At 44.7% G+C, this 20,528-nt stretch overlaps 1 protein-coding gene across 1 annotated transcript in view; it reads left to right on the top strand.

The window, feature by feature from the left end:
- Positions 1-20,528, top strand: part of LOC135262560 (sortilin-related receptor-like) — a 75,632-nt gene that overhangs the window by 3,998 nt on the left and 51,106 nt on the right. Inside the window, exons 2-5 of the mRNA XM_064349573.1 lie at positions 14,814-14,930; positions 17,539-17,667; positions 18,231-18,392; positions 18,992-19,059. Of these exons, the coding sequence (XP_064205643.1) occupies positions 14,814-14,930; positions 17,539-17,667; positions 18,231-18,392; positions 18,992-19,059 (476 nt within the window). The remainder of the gene's footprint in view (positions 1-14,813; positions 14,931-17,538; positions 17,668-18,230; positions 18,393-18,991; positions 19,060-20,528) is intronic.

Here is a 20,528-nt window from a genome sequence, read left to right as displayed (position 1 = left end):
AAACTACACTCACAATGTAGAGGCCTGGCTTTGCTCTACTGGAAGAGGGCCCTAGCAAGCATACTTCCCAAAAAAGTCCTTCAGTCCTTCTTGCACGCTTGCTTTTAATGCAAGCAGTTCAGTTACCAGCAGGTAGGCTACTTCAGTTAAGTCTTCATCACAGGATGTGACACAAAAACAGTTAGTGGTTTAAGTTGGCCCTGATACGGACGGAGTGTGGCACAGTGGGTAAGGAACTGCGCTTGTAACCGAAAGGTTGCAGGTTCGATTCCCGGGTAAGGACACTGCCGTTGTACCCTTGAGCAAGGTACTTAACCTGCATTGCTTCAGTATATATCCAGCTGTATAAATGGATACAATGTAAAGTGCTATGTAAAAAAAAAAAAAAAAAGTTGTGTAAGTCGCTCTGGATAAGAGCGTCTGCTAAATGCCTGTAATGTAATGTAATGTAATGATAATTCTACCAGGTACATAATTGGTTGAAAGCAGTTTGAAGACATTTGTCCCTCTGACACTTAAAGACATGTTTTGCAATCAATAATTTGGGTATAAAGTTCATGGTGAAGCTTGACCTTCATATTCATTTGAGAAATACCTTCCATGTTATGTAGACCTGTGTGTACTCTTCATTTTTTCCCATTCATAATATGGTCACTGGGGGCAATCTGACCAAGGCAGTGAAAGCTAAATGCCCAAATGTAGCCTAGATGTCAATATCTTAAAGATACCTGATATCATTTCTGCCCTTTTTCTGCTTCTTGCTTGTCTGTGTTTTTTGTAAAAATGTGTCATTAATTAACCAGCGGTGTTTGAATGCAAGCTGCTCTGCCTTAAACATAAACACACCTGGACATGCTGTGTTGGTTAACAAATGCAGAGAATGGGAGACTGGAATGGATTGAACACACACGCACGCTCACGCACACACAGACACACAGCTTAGCTTTGCTCAGCCTACTCGGTGTGTCATTGAGTTTAGACTGGCTGTCTCTCTCCTCTCATAGCGAAGCAGCTCAGATCTCACCAAACCAGTTTATCTGAAATAAAGCTTGTTGAATTACTGTTAGGGAAATGCTGCTTTTTTTTAACCTTAAACTACCCTCATTCCACAATGACTTGCGTTTCTCAGCAAAAGTGTAATAATGGCATGTGTCACAGGGACGATGAATGGCTTTATCCCTACCTATCGATCGGAGCATGACTAAATAAACACTAAGTACAGTCTGAGCTTTTTGAAGTCTGAGAACCTGTAGAATGTACTGAAGTGTGTGTAGCTGAGTGTTTTGCATGGATGCTATTGTGTATGCATATTTCCTAAATGTGTGGCAGGGTCCTAAAGCACCAGTGGGAATCTGTTTGCATATTGTATGTTGTGAGTACAAGTGTGTGAGTGTGTACATGTGTGCACGAGTCCTTTCTGTTCTGATTGAGACATTACATTACAGGTATTTAGCATTTAGATGCTCTTGTCCATTTCCCAGTGCTGGGAACCTGCTTTGAGTAGGGTTTGGTCAACAGCTACGGAATGTCATCAAACAGAACCGGTTACGTAAATACTTGTGCCTGCACACAACATTATGACCTTGCAGAAAAAATATTTACATACACACACATACAAAGGCACCCCTTTCCCCACCACACCTTTTGAGGCACTCGATGCAATTCTTGTTTCTTCAGGGAATGTGAAAAGCTCTTTATCAGTCAGTGAGGTTCTTAATCAGTTATTTACCTGTGGTAATGGGCATCATAGTCCTGGCTCACCCCTGTCTGTTTCCCCAGCTGAAGGTGACCCCGCTGTCCTGAAACATCCTCACAACCAGGGACCTGTTTCATGAAGCAGGATTACCGAGTTAGCTGGATAACTGCACTGCGTAAAACCCGGAACCCTCCCAAATCTGGAACATCGGCTGAAGTAAAAAGAGCTGTCCCGGCTTTTACTCAGTGTATTTACCCTGCTTACTCTGTAAGCCTGCTTCGTGATACAAGCCCCACGTCTCTGAATTGACAACAAATACATGTAATTTTTTCTGCCATTTTGCCCTGATTCTGATTTGGACCACATTCGTACGTTGTTCAAATCCAAAATCAAATCTGATACCTGGCCTCATAACTTGCATCTTGCTTGTCAAATCTGACTTTTTGCCCTCAAGTACTTTTTAAAAAAATAAACACTCCCCACATGACACAGTGTTGACTTAAGCCACCATTTCATTGCTGTGTTTAAGGGACATGCGGCTTGCCCAATTGCTGGCCATTGTATGGACAGACGCCTGGAAGGACTGGATTTGAAAAGCAAGTCCGATCTGAGCATCGAAGCCCGTCTGACATCACCGTTTTTCGTTCCTTCGCCTCCCTCGCCGTCTCTCCTCCGGGAGTTCTTTAGGCCGTGCTCGTCCTGCGGTTTTGCCGCGGGCCGCGTCCCCGCTCAAAGCTGGCGCTCTGTGCTGATCTGCGCTGATCTGCGCTGATCTGTGCTGTGCGTCTTTTGGCCTCGCCATTATTGGCCGTGCCTTCGCGTAGCGCTCAGGGCGGGGATACGGACGGGCAGCCAGGCTCTGCTGTGAACCCCTGAGAGAGAGATATGTTACCTGGTGGCCGATGGAATTGGTTTCAGCCGCACCTGCCTCCCATCCCATAGGCCCATATGGCAGGCATACAAAGCACTGTTTAAATGGTGACGGCGGTGTGTCTAATAACTGACTAGACCGACTTCATAAACCGCCATGTGCTGTGCGGCTCAGCATAGTTTGGATGCTTTTTGTGACCTTTTTTCGTCTAATTGCCACAGAGTGATTTAATTTTGTTTTTCATAAGTTGTAACTGCCTGCAGTCATGAGCCTGTGTTCTTGATTTAATTTGCCCACATGCCTTGTGTGGCCTGTATTCTGCCTGCTATGTGTACCAGTTTTACCATTGACATTGCATTATAGCAAGGCCTTTCTGATGCTCCCCTGCAGTGATTATTAGATCCTTTACTGTTTTTTCCCCTGTAAAAAATCTGTTTCCTGCAGCAGTAGAGTCGATGAATGGAGCTTTGGCGCCGAGGCTGTTTTTTGAGCATATGATGAGGTTTTTAATGAATGATTTCATGTCCTTATTTGAGTACATTCAAATCCATATTCCGGTGTGAGGTTTGAGCTGCATTGTATCATCCCAAGTATTACTGGAGATGGAAGTCTAGATATTTCATGCAAAATGGAGTTGATTTTCATGGGCTGAATATAAAGCTGAGAATCAGTCGGGCCCATTTTCTCAGCCCAGTTTGTTTAGGCACTTTACTCGCTCGTATAATGCTGGACTGTGTTTAAATACAATAACAGGACTTTAAAAACCCGCGTATAGCACCCAGTGTAATAAACTGCGTGATAAATGCGAAACTGAGCAGCTGCACTGGAACGGTAGCCAATAGGCGGTTCGTTGTCCTCCCCTACCCAGGCGCAAACTTTACAAGAAGAGTTTAACGGGCTGCAGGCACCACCTCTTGCGTTTCCCCGGCTGCTGCAGCTCACCGCAGTCTTGACATCAGCCGTCGCAAATATGCGCTGTGAGCCCATAATTACACGTGCCTTTAGTTTTCATGAAACCACATGGTAATCGTGACAGTTCTGACTGGGTTACGCACTGAGCGCAGACTAGGGAGGCCGCCGTATGAATCTGAAAGTGTAGCATTCCTGTAAAATACCGTAGTAGCCGTGGTTTCACGGCATCGATGAGTAATGCAAACGTACCGCTGCGCGTAAACATAATTCATCAGCGTTTAGTATGTGTACAACCTCACCATTGTTATCACATTCCCCAGCAGTTTGTGCTTATTAAGAAGTACGTTGATCTTAGTTATTCAAGCTAAGGGCTTCTGAATTTATTTTGAGAAACTGAAAAACTACTGGCAAATTTGTGTTTCAAATAAAACGTGGAAAACCCTTGTTTATAAATCAATTTGTTTTAGCAAAAATAATAGGGATGATCAGGTTATTTCTCACACTGTTACTTTAATCCAAGATTCTGCATTTTGAAAGCAGAAACAAGTGTTTAAAACGTGCTGCTTCACGGAAGTGCAGGTATAATGATTATGACATTCATATCAAGTTTCAAGTAATGATGCATTTTGCCATTGCCGTTATGTACTTTGGCATTGCAGTTGTTGAGCTTTCAATTCACGAACAAAAGAAAGATTTAACATCATCATATATAAATAAGGAAGTGTGGATCATTTCTTTATTTAAATCTGCTGGGCTGTTGCTTGCTATCTACCAGGTCGCTAATGGCTTACTGAACAAGCTAGCAACTGCTACTACTTCCCCTCATGTTTGTTCCCTCCTCCAAATTATAGTCATGCTGGATGTGGATGGCTCAAGACGAGAGCAGTCTATTGATAACTAGTCTTTAGTGTTGCTAACCCCAATTTTATTTTTGGTAGCAATCAAATGGTCAAAGGCATATCATTGTTACTAAGCTGGCAGATTTGCGCAGGATTTCTTTCACTCCCGTTGTGTGTTGTGTGCGTGCTTGCGCGTGAGCGCTTCAAAACAACGCATCACAAAATAAGAATGGCCGTTGTCTTCTTTTCACATTCACAGTTTTTGTACAGGGACCAGCTTTTAAATCCGAGGACTGTACAGCCTGTTACCATTTACTTGGCCAGAGATTACGTGACTATTCCAGCGAAAGAGGAAGGAAAGGTTTTCTCTCTCTCTTTTTTTAAGTCATATGTCTCCTTTTATGTATTTTTGTACTTCTGCTTCATGCTTCTACAGCATACTGTGGTCTCCAGCATTCCTGCCATTTCAGAATGCACGCCAGGAGAAGGACCACAATTGAAATAAGTTTTGGAACTTTTTTTATTGTGTTATGCTGGATACTTTTGCTGGTTTCCTCATTATATCATACATGCTTAGAGATTTTTCCAGTGTAATTGTTAAATCAGAGTTTATCAGAAAGAGCCTGAGCTGCTCTGTGTAGGCTGGTGCTGTTCCAGGTTTAGGGTTCAGTTTGTATGCCATCTAAACAATTTAATGATCAGGCATTATAGTGTTAATGCCTGCTGACCTGCTAAGCACTGGTCTCATGAACCAAAACACAAACCTGAGGCGAAAGCGTGCCTCTGGCCCGGCCCCTGCGGACCGCTCTGCGCCGAGTCTCCTGCATTCGCCGGCGTGGGCTGAGGACAGGTGGTCGCCCGCGTCGGTTAATAAAACCGCGGTCAGACGTTTGCCGCTTCCCGGTACGCTTCTGCAAACCGCAGGCCTGTCAGAGCGGCGGGCGCTGCGGTCAGGGGACCCGCTCCCCCCCCGCCCCCCCGCCCGCGGCGCAGCCACGGAGTGGCGCTGCCGTGTGCCAGGCCGTGCCAGGCCGCGCCAGGCCGCTACAGGCGCCACTTTCCTACGGTTCTCATTAGCAGGCCGACCGACTGCGCGGGCCGTCTTTAAAAATGCACGGCTGTGATATCCTGAGACACATTGAACGGCGAAGATCAACGGCAGCATGCTTCACTTTAAACAAGTGGGCCTAAGCTGCTGTGATTCGCCCTCCACCCTCTGTCATGTGCATCAGTGCGGTCGGAAAGGATGAACTTCGTCTATGATGGGAAATGTAGTTTAATTTTGAGGTCACACAGATGCACTTATTTGGATGATTTATTTTGCAACAGCCATTTGGAGCAACTGTTTGTTTTGTAACAATGGGAACAATGCTAGGCAGCAAGGCAGGTTGTCAACAGCGTTACGGAGAACTCACGGGGAAAGTACCAGTAGTACGACGTGACAAAGTTACTGTGACATCTGAGATGATTAATTATCCCTTTTATTGTTTCTGAACTGAAACAAGTTGTCATGAGAACAGTGGTTCGACATTGAAAGTGAATGAGCTGCAATATTTCTTTGGGTTAGCAGTGTGATTACTGAAAAAGTGTTAAATTAAGTGTTAAATAACCTGATCAGAGTCATACATGCTGGTTTTTTCCTTCCTTTGGCCAGATCATTTTAGTTATTTTTTGGCTGAACAACTCAACGGATTTTAATGGGGGTAAATCAAAAACTTGAAGCAAATGTTCTTGCACACCCACAGACGTGTGCACACATGCGCAACCCATGCACACGCGCACACAAACACACACATACACACACACGCTCCAGAGCGTCATGGCATGTGTGCCTATCGCCCCTTAGATGTCCTGTTCTGGGCGTGTTGTAAATCAGCAGGCTGTCACGCCATTGGCTGTCCTGCCTCCTCACGGTGGCCAGGGAGAGCGTGTGAGAGCACTGCCCGTTCTCACAGTCCCCCAGATACAAGGGAATAATGGCAGCCATGCCCTTGCAAAACCTCATCACGGAAAACCGCTCTCCCAGCACTATTTCACTATACATCATTGTGGAAATGCCTTCCATTATAGCAGTTACTCCAGGGAGGGGAAATTGAGTATCAACAGGCAGAAAGCACCAAGCCCTAATGAACTGAAATGAGTGTTTGGAACTGCTTGGCAATTGGACTAAACATGGCTGTGGAATCTGTACCTCATCGCTACATAGCAGCGCCGCGGGGATGATGTAACCCGTTTCGCGTGTGACATGCGCACATCGAGCCGTCCTATTGGCTTATCCCTTTCTCCGGCTGATTAATAATACATGAGAGTGCTATGGCAGGTTATGCCCTGGCTCCATTCCGTGCTCTGTGCAGACGCATGGGGGAGTGGAGGCATTTGTTTCACTAATTTCCCTCCCACAGACAGAGAGGAAACATGGTGGGAGAGAAAGGATTAAGAGCCAAGCTCATGCTGAGAGAGAGGGAGGTGGGGGCAGGGAGGTAGGGAGGGAGAGGGAGAGAAAGACGGAAAGAAAGAGGGGGAGAGGGAAGAGAAATGGTTGAGGGGGCAGAGTGAGGAAGAGAGAAGAAGAGAGAAAGGGGGTGGGGGCACAGGCAGAGAGAGTAATGGAGAGAATACAATCTCTCTGCTGAGATATCAGATAAAGCCATGCTCAGCGAGGTTATGAGAAGACGTGGAAAGATTAATTGGTTGATGGCTTCACCAAGATGAATGGGGTCTGTTTGCTTTCAAATGAACTAATCTTCTTTAATATGGCTGTGGTTGATGTGGGTTCTGGTTTATTAGGTATTACAGAGCCGGTTTTAAGTGCCTAGACTCTAAGCAAAGGCACACCCACGCAAACAAAATCCCCACATTACAATGCTGCTCTGTCTTCCCAAACTGGCTCGACAGCATGACAGAGATCCTCATGGCTTTCCCTCGGGCCTTCTGTACACCAATCCCACAGTTCCCGACTGGCCAGGTGTGAGGACCTCATCAAGTAAACCCAGCTAAAATGAAGTGGATCCAGTCACAACCAAGTCTACATTGCAGGTTCCAGTCCTGACTGGGCCAGTTGCATTTTAATTCAGTCACTTTAAGGGAAAAAAAAAAATTCACTTATTTAGAAATGCCTTTTGTCTTCCAGTTGTGGCAGACAATTTCTTCTGGGATGTTGGGGGTGAACGAAGAGAAGCCTCGACACTGCGGCTCTGTGGTTCAGGCATTCTCTACACCAAAGCCTAACTGCCCTGATATGTTGTTTTTTTAGTTAGTTAGCCATGCTAATGGGGACACTAGCCCAGCTTCGTCTGCATATTCTAGTGTCGCCTCTACTTTTCATTGTCGTTATTGAGCCTTGCTAGCAAGCAGCTAGTTTTGCCCAAATAACTGCTGCTTTTTCAGCTGTTTTCCCGGAGTGCTTCTTTTAGACTGTAGGCCGCGTCCGTTGGAACCGCCTGGTTGGGCGTAACGTCTTGTGCGCGTATTGCGCTAAATCGCTAGCTGTGGGCTCTCCGCTTCGCCTTGCTTGCCAGCATGTTCCCAGGAAGTGGGCGCTGCCAGGACGAGCAGACGGTGTGCGGGAGGAGCCACTGTCTCTCGCCTGCTTCTCAGCTGAGAGACTCCACAAATCCCCCCCCCCCCATTTCACTTCTGTTACACGAACGGACTTTACTCCAGAATCCAACCGTTACTAGGAGACACACACTTCACTGTCAGACATCCACCACAGTGTTTGTTAAAAATCAATTCACCATACATATAGGATTCAATTCTGCTCCTTCCACTTTTTTTTTTTAAAACTTTTTTTAAAATAATGTTTTCTGGCCCTGAAAAGAGTGTCACCTCGTCGGAATATTCTGCAATATCATCATTCATTTGACCCATTTGTCCATTAAGTCATGTAACATCTAGAGTCTAGTTTTATCTGAATTGCACTACTATATTTTCTGAATCCATTCACTTCAATAAGGTAAAGGGGGAGGCATTATACCTAGAGTGGCATCATTGTTTGAGGTAGGGTTCTGTACATTTCTTTGTTGCGGTATAAAGTATTGCATGTTACGCGTTAGTGAAGTGAAATTGTTCTGCAACATTAGATAATGGACCAGCATGTTGAATAATGGTTATTGGGTGGAGTTCTCCTTTAGGACAGCCGCCATCCTCATTTGTTCTGCTAAGCTCTGAATCACCTTGTCTGGCCCGGCCCGGCCCGGCCCGGTCCAGCCCAGCCCAGCCCAGCCCAGCCCAGCCCAGCTCAGGAGCGCTCTCGTCCCAGGGGTGTAGGAGACCTTGCGGTTCTTCGCTCAAGCGCTGACTGTTGGCTGTTGGTTGTGGCGAGGACGTTCATTCACTGCGTGGGAAGAGAACCAGGCTGTTGTGTCTGGCTGTCTGGCTGTCCGGTATCTCACAGGGAAGACGCCACATTTCCTCCCCAGTCCCGTGCTTTGCCACCTGTAGTTTTAGCCAGCATGGGCGGTTTGACCTGCGCGGTGTTCCTCTCGCTGGGGCTTTATCGCATTAGAATTTAAAATGCTGGCAGTTTGCTTCTGTTTTAATGATCCGTTTTATGGTTTCAGAAATGGACCCCTGTGGTAGGGAGCCTGCGCGTGTTCCTGGTGTTTAATCCCAGCTCATGTAACACTTTATAGTCTTATTTGAAATCCTTAATTGGATTAGAAGTCAAACGGCCAGTTCAGTCTTACGAAACATCCTCTCAACATTCGGAGTGTTAATGACTGGGTTGTGCTTCTTTACTACTTCTAAGATTCTCATGAAGTATTTTGTTTATATTTTTAATTTTTCTTTTGTTTACCCAGGCAGGCCTACTGAGAACTCCGAAGCAGAGAGAGATTGCAGGAAATTTTGTAGCCAGTTTTGTGCTTATGCTACATTTAACACTACACCCTCAAACCAGTTTCCTCCTTAAAGCGAAGCGTCCTCGTTCTCCTGCTCGCACCTGTTATTGCACTTAATTTTGAGTTGTGGGTTTATGCAGTGATATTGTTGCTCGTAACACTGATGATATGGGCTCTACTCTTTGCCTATAAGCCTGTACACTTGCGAGATGAAAGGATAGAGATGATAGCCAGAGAGCCAGCCAGCGCGCTCCGTTTCCGAGTGGTCCGGGCCGGGTCTTGCCATGCGTTAGACACTGCAGAGTTGCGATAGTTGTTCTGTAGGCACCTGCAACCCACGATTCACTTCCTGGCATGTCGGATTTATTTCATGTATTCGCAACATTTGCAATATTTCATTTTCCTGCATTGCTTCTGGCCACAGTTGGCACTGGCGTGATCCGGAATTTGATCCGAGTCCGTGGGGCTCGACCATGTATCTCAGCGAGGTGTGTTAACAGAGAGAGCCACCTCCCAGCCCCCCCCCCCCCCTAAATATTCTTAATTTTGGAAGTTCTGGCTCCCTTCCTCAACATTTACTGTGATTTGATTCTTTTTCTGAACATTTATTTAGGCGTGTTATCACGTACAGTAGTTTCAGTGGATATATAGAAGCACTTATCAACACCTCTTACCAACCCAGAAATTCTTGCCTGTCTGTCATCCTGCTTTTCTGTGGACTTGGTTATGTTACTGTGTCATGTAGAGGTTTGTTAGGCTGATTGCTCACTGACTCAACCCCCACTGTTTCTTTTATTTATTTGTTGGGTTCACAGAGCTGTGTTTTTGCCTGTGGTAATACCTGTAGCAGCACGCAGCCCAGAGGCGGGGGGGAAGAGGGCTCTGCTGTGGTGTGGGGCGGGATGCAGTTTAATATAGCATTTTCTTACTGGTCTAATGGCTCCATTACTTCCTCTATTTAGCTGTGCCATTTCCTGTCTGATACCTACAGCAGACAGTCTCGAAGCAGTGCGATTGGAGCTTTTATAACAGAGACGTAGCTCTCCCTGCTGCTCGAGATTAAAGCTGTCTTCAGCAGCCCTGCTGAGGTGAGACCGTGTCAGTCTGTCTCAGACTACATTAAAGGGACGGTTCACTTGGGTTTTTTTTCCCCCCCATAATTCAGTCTCAGGGAATGATTTTGATTGGCCCAAAAACATTTTATATACAATTAAGGATATTTCTTCATGCTTTGATTCTGACAACCAGCTGGTTTTACAGTAATTAGTAAAGGACATTTAGGAATCATGGTTTTAAGCAAGAATGTGCATTTCATGGAGCTCGATAGCATCTTGAAAAGTGAAGTTGCATTTCCACAGGGCGTGCTTGGGATTAGATGAATTTTCTAGCTTTTATTCCTGATTATAAACATAAATATCAGTTTTTATAGTACTGCGGTACTTCTTTATTTTCCTCTTCACTGCTCCGGCAGTTCGAGCTCTTTGCTCGCAGGACGCCTCCCCTGCAGTAGTGTTGATACAGGAAGCTGCAGCTCGGTCTCCGTGCGTGCGGCAGTCTCTGCTTGCAGGCCCCAAATAGGAAATGGTTGCAGCCAAGCATACATTTAAGCGATTAAGTCACTCTTGAATGAATGATCTGGCAATATACACACATACAACCTCTGGAGGCATGACATCATTACGCAGACTGCTTTGGAGTGCATTTTATTGCATTAGACCGCAAACCCTGAATGCTCCGCTAGCAGCCATTAAAAGCCAGCGGGTCAACATAAACTTCTGTACGTATCTGAAATATCCTTCAGTGCAGGCAAAAGCAGTTTGGGCCGATCAAAAACAGACGGTAAAATTGAAATAATATAAGGCCTTATAATATTTTAATAAGACCTTTATCGTTATAAGCTGAAGTCTGCATGCAGCAGAACTGCCATCTGGGCGAGTTAGAGTCGGAACACCATATGCTGATGGAGGGGCTGTTGCTTGAAGGCTTGTTGCTCTTGCAGTTTGGAAGTGCTATTCATTCTGACAGGCTGCGATTGCAGGTGCAAGGCCACAGTACCGCAAGCCCGCTGTCACTGCAGCTGTGCTCAGCTCACTTGTGTCGTCTGGGAGATGTATTTGTTTTCTGCGAGGTCAAAGGAAGCACAGGCACAGGAGATAAACAGCCCTTTTATTTCTTCTCTGTAAAAAAAAAAGTTTGGGGGTATTGGGAATCCTGTGATGGATATGAAGCGTGATTTTTCTCTCGCTCTCTCGACCTGTGATTAGTAGCTCAGTTCCTGTTGTCCATCGACAGGTCAAATCTAGGCAGCAGTGCTTTACGTGCTTCGCACTAGGCCTGGGCGATGCACCATAGTGATAACTGAGAGTTTTAAGCATAATGACAGTTGCCGCTGCCATGGGGCATAACAGCTTCCTCTCAACTTGTTCTCCTTTAATCATACCTGCTGCGGCAGTGAACATCTAGTAGAAATGCTTCTGGGGAGAAACATTACTACTAATATCTGTTGGCTCTTGTTAACACAGCCAATCGGCAGAAAGGAACACAGCTTCCCTGTGTTCATGCAATGTGCATTTGTCAATAAGTGGCTATAAAATGATAATTATAATTTGGTATAACACCCTCTCCTGGCTTCACTGGCAGAGAGAGAGACATCCTCTCCACAAATCTCAGCCAGAACTGGAGCACGTGGGTCTGCCATAAACACACATCAAGAGCTTCTGCACTCTGCCAGCGGAGAGAAGGTGAAAATGTTCAGCGATAAAGCCACATACTAGTGTCACCTAGAGGCTTTTCGTGTCTGAAAAACCAGCTTTCCCTGATTAACCAGGCTGAATAATTTCCCGAAAATCAGGATACATTTTGAGAGAACCTAAAAGCCCGCAGTGGGAGGTGCCTTCTGCAGTGATGAATTATAGATCGGGTTTGGAGGCATGGTCCTGGCGGGGCAGTGCAGGCAAGCGGAGGTGAGAATGCGAGGTTTGCAGCGGCTCTGGGAGCTACCGTTGAGCCCTGTCGTGTTCTGCCACAGAAAGGTTCTGAGGTTCTGTCACAGATCTTGGAGGGTGAAAGTGATTTAGATGAGGATATGTCTGAGACTGAGGATATTGTTGAGGAGGACCCTGACTGTGTGGCATCCTCCTCTGTTGATGAGAATGAAGCCTTTGAGATACCACATTCTGCCCCTCCTTTTGTTTCTCAACCACCACTAAACCGTCCTGTCATGTCTCAACCACCAAAAGACCCTCCTGTCATCTCTCAACCACCAAGAAACCCTCCTGTTACCTCTCAACCCCCAAGAAACCCTCCTGTCATCTCTCAACCACCAAGAAACCTTCCTGTTGCCTCTCAACCACCAACAAACCCTCCTGTCATCTCTCAACCACCAAGAACTGACATGTTTAGTTCCAAAAATGGAGAACTACCATGGTCTGGATCCCCAGTCCCACAGGGTAGACTAGCAGTCATGTACAAGACATAAAGTCTGCATTTGAACTCTTCATAACACCATCAATGCAAAAGGATATTCTTGAGATGACAAACTTCGAGGGCAGGCGTGTGCATGGTGACAATTGGAAAGAGCTGGATTTGACCCACTAGCAATGCTACATTGGGTTGCTTATTTTGGCAGGAGTGTACAAGTCAAAAGGTGAAGCAACAGCAAGCCTTTGGAATGCTGACACTGGTAGGGCAATTTTTCCAGCTACAGTGTCTCTGGAGACATTTCATGTTTTCTCCCACATTATACGCTTTGACGACAGGGAATAAGGCAGGGTCGACAGGAGCGTGACAAACTTGCACCTATCTCATTCAAGTGAAGAATTGATACCCACGGCTACCTAGTTGAGCTGTTATGTTCATTTTTTATCAAAACTCAATTCTGGTGACTAATTTACTTTTTATTGGTGTTTCTTCATTATTGAATAACTGTTATATTTTACTTATTGATGTTCCGAAGTGTTTTCTGAACCTAAACATTTGAAATGTTTGACATTTTTAATATTTTTTCCTGGAGTCAAATTGACACCGAACATAAAATGTTACTACGCTTGATAATAAAAGGTGTGTTTCTTTCCAAATGTTATTTTTCTTTTTTAATGAGCACTTAATACCAACATAAAGCCCTGCAAACACCAAAACATACTTTGTTTTCCATTTTAGGTCAATGCATGAGATTGTACAGTCATTTGCATATTTCGCAATAGTCATATAAAGTCAATACTTGATGTATAAGGGGAGGATGGGGGAGTCATGTTTTATTTACTGGGCTATTAAGATGGTCAGTAGAAAGGCCTAAAGTAGCTGAGAGAGAAACTTCTGTAACACTTTCAGTTACAATTTTTCTGCAGGTTTATATTGCTGGGGTCCAATTGACCCCAAACATAAAAGTTGTTTGTTAATTTTAACATAATAGGAGGGTTAAAAATCGCTTTATTGGGGGCGCGATAGTGCCAATGCTTGGACCCCTCCCAACGCCGCTTGCAGCTTTAATTGATAATATATTTTATAGCTATATGTCTTGTAGAGGGTCATTGCCTGTCATTCATCCTGCATGTATCACTAGCTAGCTAGCTAGCAAAGTAACATCAGCCAGCTTGCTAACTTAAGTGAACTACTAATTTGATATCAACTGATTATCTTACGCAGTTAGGCTATTCATTGCGAATGACCTGATTGCGGTAATTGCTATTCCCATATTAAGTCTTGTTGACACTGATGCCATTCATTCCTGAAGCATTTAAATCTTTTTACCAAGTAATGTAAGAAATGTCGGCCTCTTCTCGTCGTTATGTTCCAGGTATTTGTCAGTGTGTTTCAATGCTGTAATTTAGCGTGCTGATTTGTACAGGTGCATGTTTCTGTGTGGTTGTTGGGCAGGTTTCAGTTGTGTAATGCCACAGGCTTCCCTCATATCACACACACCTGGGGCTGTTTACAACTTGAAACAAGTTGTGCCGTCTCTGCCCGAAGGAGAACAGTTTCAGGAATTAACGGTTGATCGTGAGTTGAGGAGCTGGATCAGGAAATAGACATTTCTTTGAGCCGTAAATGTCTCTGGAGGGCACTAGTACTGGCTTTACTGCCCAGAATTCTCTTCTGCTATAACCTCTCAAAAAATGCAGAAACTCTTGATCTTATGGCATGTACCCAAGCCGTCTGCCTCTGCTTGAGGTAATGTCTGATTGTCTGTTTTTAACCGAATCGGAATCAGAACAGTGATGTTCACTGTGATGTGTAGGAGATGAAAGGTCTGTAACCTTAGGCAGATGGCCTTTGCAAACATGTGAGTGCTGTAAAAAACAAAAAATAATGTAAAAAGTGCAAACCCATGACAGGGTCAACACGATAATCGATTTGAATGTCCATTTTTCTGTCTATCTCACTTCCCTTTCATTTAGCAGCAGTGTAGCATAGTTGTTAGGGGACCGGGTTTGTGACTCAGGTTGGTTGCTGGTTCTGTGGTGAGGGTGCTGCTGTTCTAATCCTTGATCACGGTACTTAACCGGAGTCGCTTCAGAAAATATCCAACCGCATAAATTCCGTGTATATAAAGCATGTATTTCCAAGTTAGTGCGTACATGAAAATGTAATTCAGTTTAATGTAATGCATGGAGGAATCTTAAGTAAAATCTGGCCTTTTTTTTTTCTTTTTGCAGGCGGAGCTGCAGGACTCCCACAATCAGATGGTGGTGCACTGGGCCGGGGAGAAGAGCAACGTTATTGTGGCGCTGGCCCGGGACCGGAGTGGAGCTCTGGGATCCAGGAGCAGCTCCGTAAGTCCCCCGACAGAGACTGGACCTGGGCAGAGTTATACCGTATACAGGCTTCGACGCGCCCCACTCCACCTGCTCACTGAAAAATAACGTGTTATACAGCCTTTTACTGTGCAGCCTCACCAGATGGAGATTAGATTGGGTTAGGCGCGTGATTATTGTTTACGGATCTTTATGGTCCTTTTCCCTCCCCAGCTCCCTGTTATTTTGTGGTCGTGCTAAGTGGTACATTGAGCTTATTCTCAATGTAATGACTGTCCTGAGACTGCTTCTGTGGAGAACAAATTAGAGTGATAAAGTAACAACATGATTCCTTAGTACGGCAATCACAGTGATGCCAGTAGTTAACAACAGATGTATGACCTATATGTGGCTGCAGATATGAGGCAGTCACTTTTCATTGCATTTAAAGAGTTAATTAAGCAACAGCATAAAGATACTTCTTCAAATGTATGAAAAGGGAAGTTCTAACATTTCCTTTTGATGTCTAGTATGTCGTTTCTAAACGACATATTAGACTCTGTTCTCAGTGTATTTTCACTTGAAGTTGACCTCTGATTGGCAACCTATTGAAAACACGCACATCTGATTGGCTATGTGAATGTGAATTCCATATGACTTATGGAGGACACATGGTGTCCAATTGAGCGGTATGAAGTATTCCTGCAGTGGGGCGGGCCTTTATGGTTTCTGTGAAAGAGAAGCTCGTGTTCCCGTCAGAGCCCCAGGGACTTTCGAAAGAGCCAGAAATTTCCCAGAATTCTCTGGCGGGTGTCAGGGTGCTTCAGCTGCAGAGCAGCTGTTCTCTTCTGTATTGTGCCTGGCTGTTCTGTTCTGTGCCTTGCTATGCTGTTCTGTTCATTTTTGTTCTGTATTTTGTTCTGTGTTGCGCCACTCTGCGCTGTTGCATTGTGGGCTGCGCTGTTTCATTGTGAGTTGCACTGTTGCATTGCGGGCTGTGTTGTTGCATTGTGAGCTGTGTTGTTGCATTGTGAGCTGCGCTGTTGCATTGTGGGCTGTGTTGTTGTGTTGAGCTATGCTGTTGTGTTGTGAGCTGCGCTGTTTCATTGTGAGCTATGCTGTTGTGTTGTTGTATTGGAAGCTGCACTGTGCTGGTAAACTGAGCCCCAGAGGATCCACGCACTGCTAGCAAATCTGGCCTGCCCGCCTGGCCTGGCCTTCGTGTTCAGTCGCATGCAACTTCCCCAGATTAGAAGATGGATTAAGCTATCCATATGTTTGTGTGTGCCGGCCATTACTCTGCACAGCACCACTTAGCTGCTTTTTTTATTGTTCTGTCAATGACAACAACTGAATGGGGGTTAGTTGATTATTTTTAAATAATCCTTGGAAGCCAGTGCTTGCTGACATGTTCTGTCCCACTGTCTATGGCCATGTTAATTGGCTGGCCACTTGGTGCAAACCACACTGCAAGCGAGTTGATGAGATCTGTTATTTTTGACGCATTCAGTTCTATTCACTTGAAACCTAGAGTTGTATGCTTAATGTTACCTGTTGCCAGTCTAGCTGAGTCAGATGGGTTGTTGGAATTTTGCCCAACAGCATTTTTGTTTATCTTTCAGTAGCTGTGAAAGGAAATTTGCTTACAGGTGATACTGTGAACTAGTCATGCTACTTTTTTACAGAGGCTCTGTTTACAATGCAGACAATGCACTTGTTGTTTATGGGCTCATTTCCCCTGTGCGTCTAAGCAAAACGTCCATGTAAATTCCCCTTGTTTGTAATGACGATGATTGTAAGCACATTAGACCATAAAAGTAGGTTTTATAAATACATGTATAAAGAGAGATTTTGTTTGGGAAGATTACTGTCCAATCAAACAGTGCCCCCCATTGACACTAGTAATGTTTCTGTTTGACATAAAGACCAAATTTAAACTAAAGACCAGTTTTGTCGGTGCCTTTTGTAACTTTAAAATTGCACCCATCAAGTGATCAAACTTAAAGTGTGTATTCCAGTGCTTGGCCCATGAAAAAGGGTGAGAGACCTGGAAAATACCACATTCTCAGCTCTGTCCTCTCTCCTGTCTGAGCCAATATTTAAAATTAAGCTCTACTCTGCTCAGCCTGAGGACATGAGTAAATCTAAAATGGAAGGTTTTGAATTTCTTTGCATTGCGGGTGTTCTCTCCAAATGTGAAACTAAACGATGAATGTTAAGCCCTTGGGAGTTCAGTTAAGAAAAGTGGCTCGTTCCCCATTGAGAAAATTGAGCTATTTTTCTCTGCCGATTAGTGGATTTATAACGCACTACGGTTACAGAAGTTTACTAATAAGAATGGAATTATCTCATGGCTGCGTTTCTTGGCTCCATTACAAGGACAGCTGTGTCTTCAGCATCGGTTTAATTGAGCGCAGCTTGCATGTCCCTGTTAGATATGGCCCTCATGTAAAACTGGGGTGAGCAAGAGCTGCAAAAATGTGCACCTGCCTGTTAGCCCAAGCGGTGTCGGTTGGTGCTGATTCAGCATTCGGCAGCCTTTGAGTACATTTCAAAGTTAGCTGGCTGTATGTGTCCCCAGCTGATGGCTCCTGTCCTTTGCTCACGACCTGCTGTGTTTACCTGAGGTTTACTTTCCTATTGGCAGGTCTATGTGTCCTACAACTACGGGGCCTCCTTTGAATCCATCGCCAGCAAGTTCCAGCTCTCCGGAGAGAAAGCGGGGAACAAGGAGCTCATCGCCCAGTTCTACCACAGCCCTGCCGACAACAAGAGGGTCAGTCCTACTGTAAATTCCGTTAATCCCCTTAAAGCCCTATGACAAGGCTGCAGTGAGCATTTCCTGTCTTTGCCAACTTGCCTTTCCTCTCCCCAAGATGAGGTATGTCACAGCCAGATCTTCAGTCACACTCCTGGGCCAGGTAGTTTTTGGTCTGCCCAGTTTTCCTTTGCCTCTTGGTTTCTGGGCTACCACCCCACTCCGTTCTGTACGTGGCCTCGCCATCAAAGCCTGCAGTGTTTCCTTTCTTTGATGTTCCAGTCTTCCTGGAGGGTCGGTCTAATGATGCTCTTACTGTGGTCTTACTGGTAAGGGTGCAGGAGGAAGGACTTAAATTCACTTAGTGACTAGGGGGCTCAAATCCCTACTGCAGTTTTTAATGTGAGCAGGGGTATTATAGTGCAAGATGTTTAATACTGTGCTCTAACTCTCAAATTACTCTGCACAAGAGTTTTCTAGGAAATGAATAAATGCAATTTGTTTTAATCTGTGGAGTTGGCTAATTATCCCTCTCTCCCTCTACTTATCCCTCTCCCTCTCTTTCTCTTTCTCTGCCGCAGTATCTCTTTGCGGACACCAATAACAGCTATGTGTGGAGCACGCTTGATTTCTGCAAGACCGTCCAGGGCTTTTCAGTCCCTTTCAAACCCATGGACCTGCTGCTGCACAGCACAAAGCCAAACCTGGTACTGGGCTATGACAGCTCTCACCCCAATAAACAGGTACAGTACCCCCCTAAGACATGGCATTCCAATGTACAGGTACTGTAAGACACAAGAACACTCCAATATACACACATTTTACACCAGCAAGACATGAGAACACACCAACATAGAGGTACTTTTCTCCTGAAAATCATGAGAACACGCCAATATACAGGTATATTACACCTGTAAGTCATCCGAACACACCTTACGGATACTTTACTCCTCTATTTTGCAGTAGTATTCAGATACATTTCTTCACGACGTGCTCTCCAGACTTGATCTCATCCCACAGTAAGCAGAGGTCACCTCATTAATGGATGAGTCATACAGACCCCATGCAATCAAATGTCTCACTCCAGAATCTGTCAGGGATTTGTGACTCTACTTAATTGCACTGATTACTAGCAGCAGAGATGCTTCAATTTCAGTGATCATCTGCTCCTTCATTAATGACGTTGGTGGGTCTAGACCCATTGCACAGTCAATAATCGGAAATTACATGCTTTTTGTGACAGACCCAGTGGGTAAAACCGCAACTTATTGGGGACAAATTTAGCTGAATGTGAGAACTTTTCTTGGTTCTTGTGTAAGATATGCGTATTGCCCTGTTGCAGCTGTGGAAATCGGACGATTTTGGCGAGACGTGGGTGCTCATTCAGGAACACGTCAGATCCTACTGCTGGTAAGGCCCACGCTCTGTCTTGTGACTGCATCTGTTTTCCCCTCCTCTGAAACGGGCTGTTAGGTCACCCTCCCACTCGGTCTGTGGGGAAAAAAAACATGAGCTACAACTACAGAATCAAGCAGGTGACACCTCTCTGTACTTTTCCGTGAATACACTATGTGTGTACACTTGTGTGTGTGATTGCAATGCCCTTTGCCCACACTGTCTGGCTGTCTGCCCCGTCTCCCCCAACACACACACACACACACACGCACTCTGCCTCTCCCTCTCCCTCTCTCTCTCTCTCTCTCTCTCTCTCTCTCTCTCTCTCTCTCTCGCTCTCTCTCAATTCAATTCAATTCAATTCAATTCACTTTATTGGCATGACAAATTTGTACATTTGTATTGCTAAAGCTTGGTAGATACATGGCAATGTATTAAAAAAAAATAAAAAACAATAGAAGTAACAATACATAGTAACAATAACTAACAGTAAAAAGTTGCAATAACAATAAATAAATCTGCATAATATAAGAACAGTGTGTGTGTGCATGTGTTTGTGTGTGTGTGTGTGCGTGTGTGTGTGTGCGCGCTTGTGTAAATGTTTGTGTATAGGTAAATAGGTGTGGTGTTGTGGTTGTATTCCATCACTCACTGTCCCTCAGACTGTGGCAGGCAGCAAGAAACCTCTCTCTCTCTCTCTCTCTCTCTCTCTCTCTCTCTCTCTCTCTCTCTCTCTTTCTCTCTCTCTCACACACACACACACACACTCAATCTAGCCTCATTAAAACCAGTGAATTGGCAGCAGAGAAACCATATGAGATGAATGCCTTTAAAGACTCTTGATTACTCACTGCCTCTTAACCAGCACTGTGTGATTTAACTCCACAGCACACTGTAATCACACGTTCCGTATTTGAATGGAGCTGAGCGTGGGCTCCTAGAGGGACCGTTGATTGTGTGTAAACCGCTAACACTGGGGGGCTAATCTCTTACAATAAAGTAGTAACAAGTGGAGGAATTTTTTTGTGAATAATTATTTATTTATTTTTTACCCTGGACTGCAGAGAATAAGGTGACATGCTTTTATGTGCATAGCATAGCATATCACAGAGACAAACAAAAATACAAATGTAAAAATAAGCATACATTACAAATGAGTATGTCAAAGGTTCCGGAAATTTTGCCTGCCTACTTTTCTTTGCTTGTGCTATATTCATTTTGGCTGTGGACCTCTCAGTGAGAAAGCAGTATTGATTACGGCAAAAGGGGCATGTATGGTATTAAAATATTGTAGCATTCATATTGAGGTATTGTCAGGTCTTTTGCTCTACTTCTTAGCTTGTCATCATTCATGGTTAACTTGTGAAGGCGCTCTCATGTGAGAAGTTAGATCATTTTTAGCATGGGTTTAATATTTGCTCGTTTAGGTTTGAGGTTACTTACTACCTGGTTACTTTAAGGGCTCTGGGTTAACAGAGTGGAGG

The sequence above is a fragment of the Anguilla rostrata genome, chromosome 9, assembly GCF_018555375.3.
Source record: "Anguilla rostrata isolate EN2019 chromosome 9, ASM1855537v3, whole genome shotgun sequence".
NCBI lineage: Eukaryota > Metazoa > Chordata > Actinopteri > Anguilliformes > Anguillidae > Anguilla > Anguilla rostrata.
This window is presented reverse-complemented; position numbering and strand designations above follow the sequence as displayed.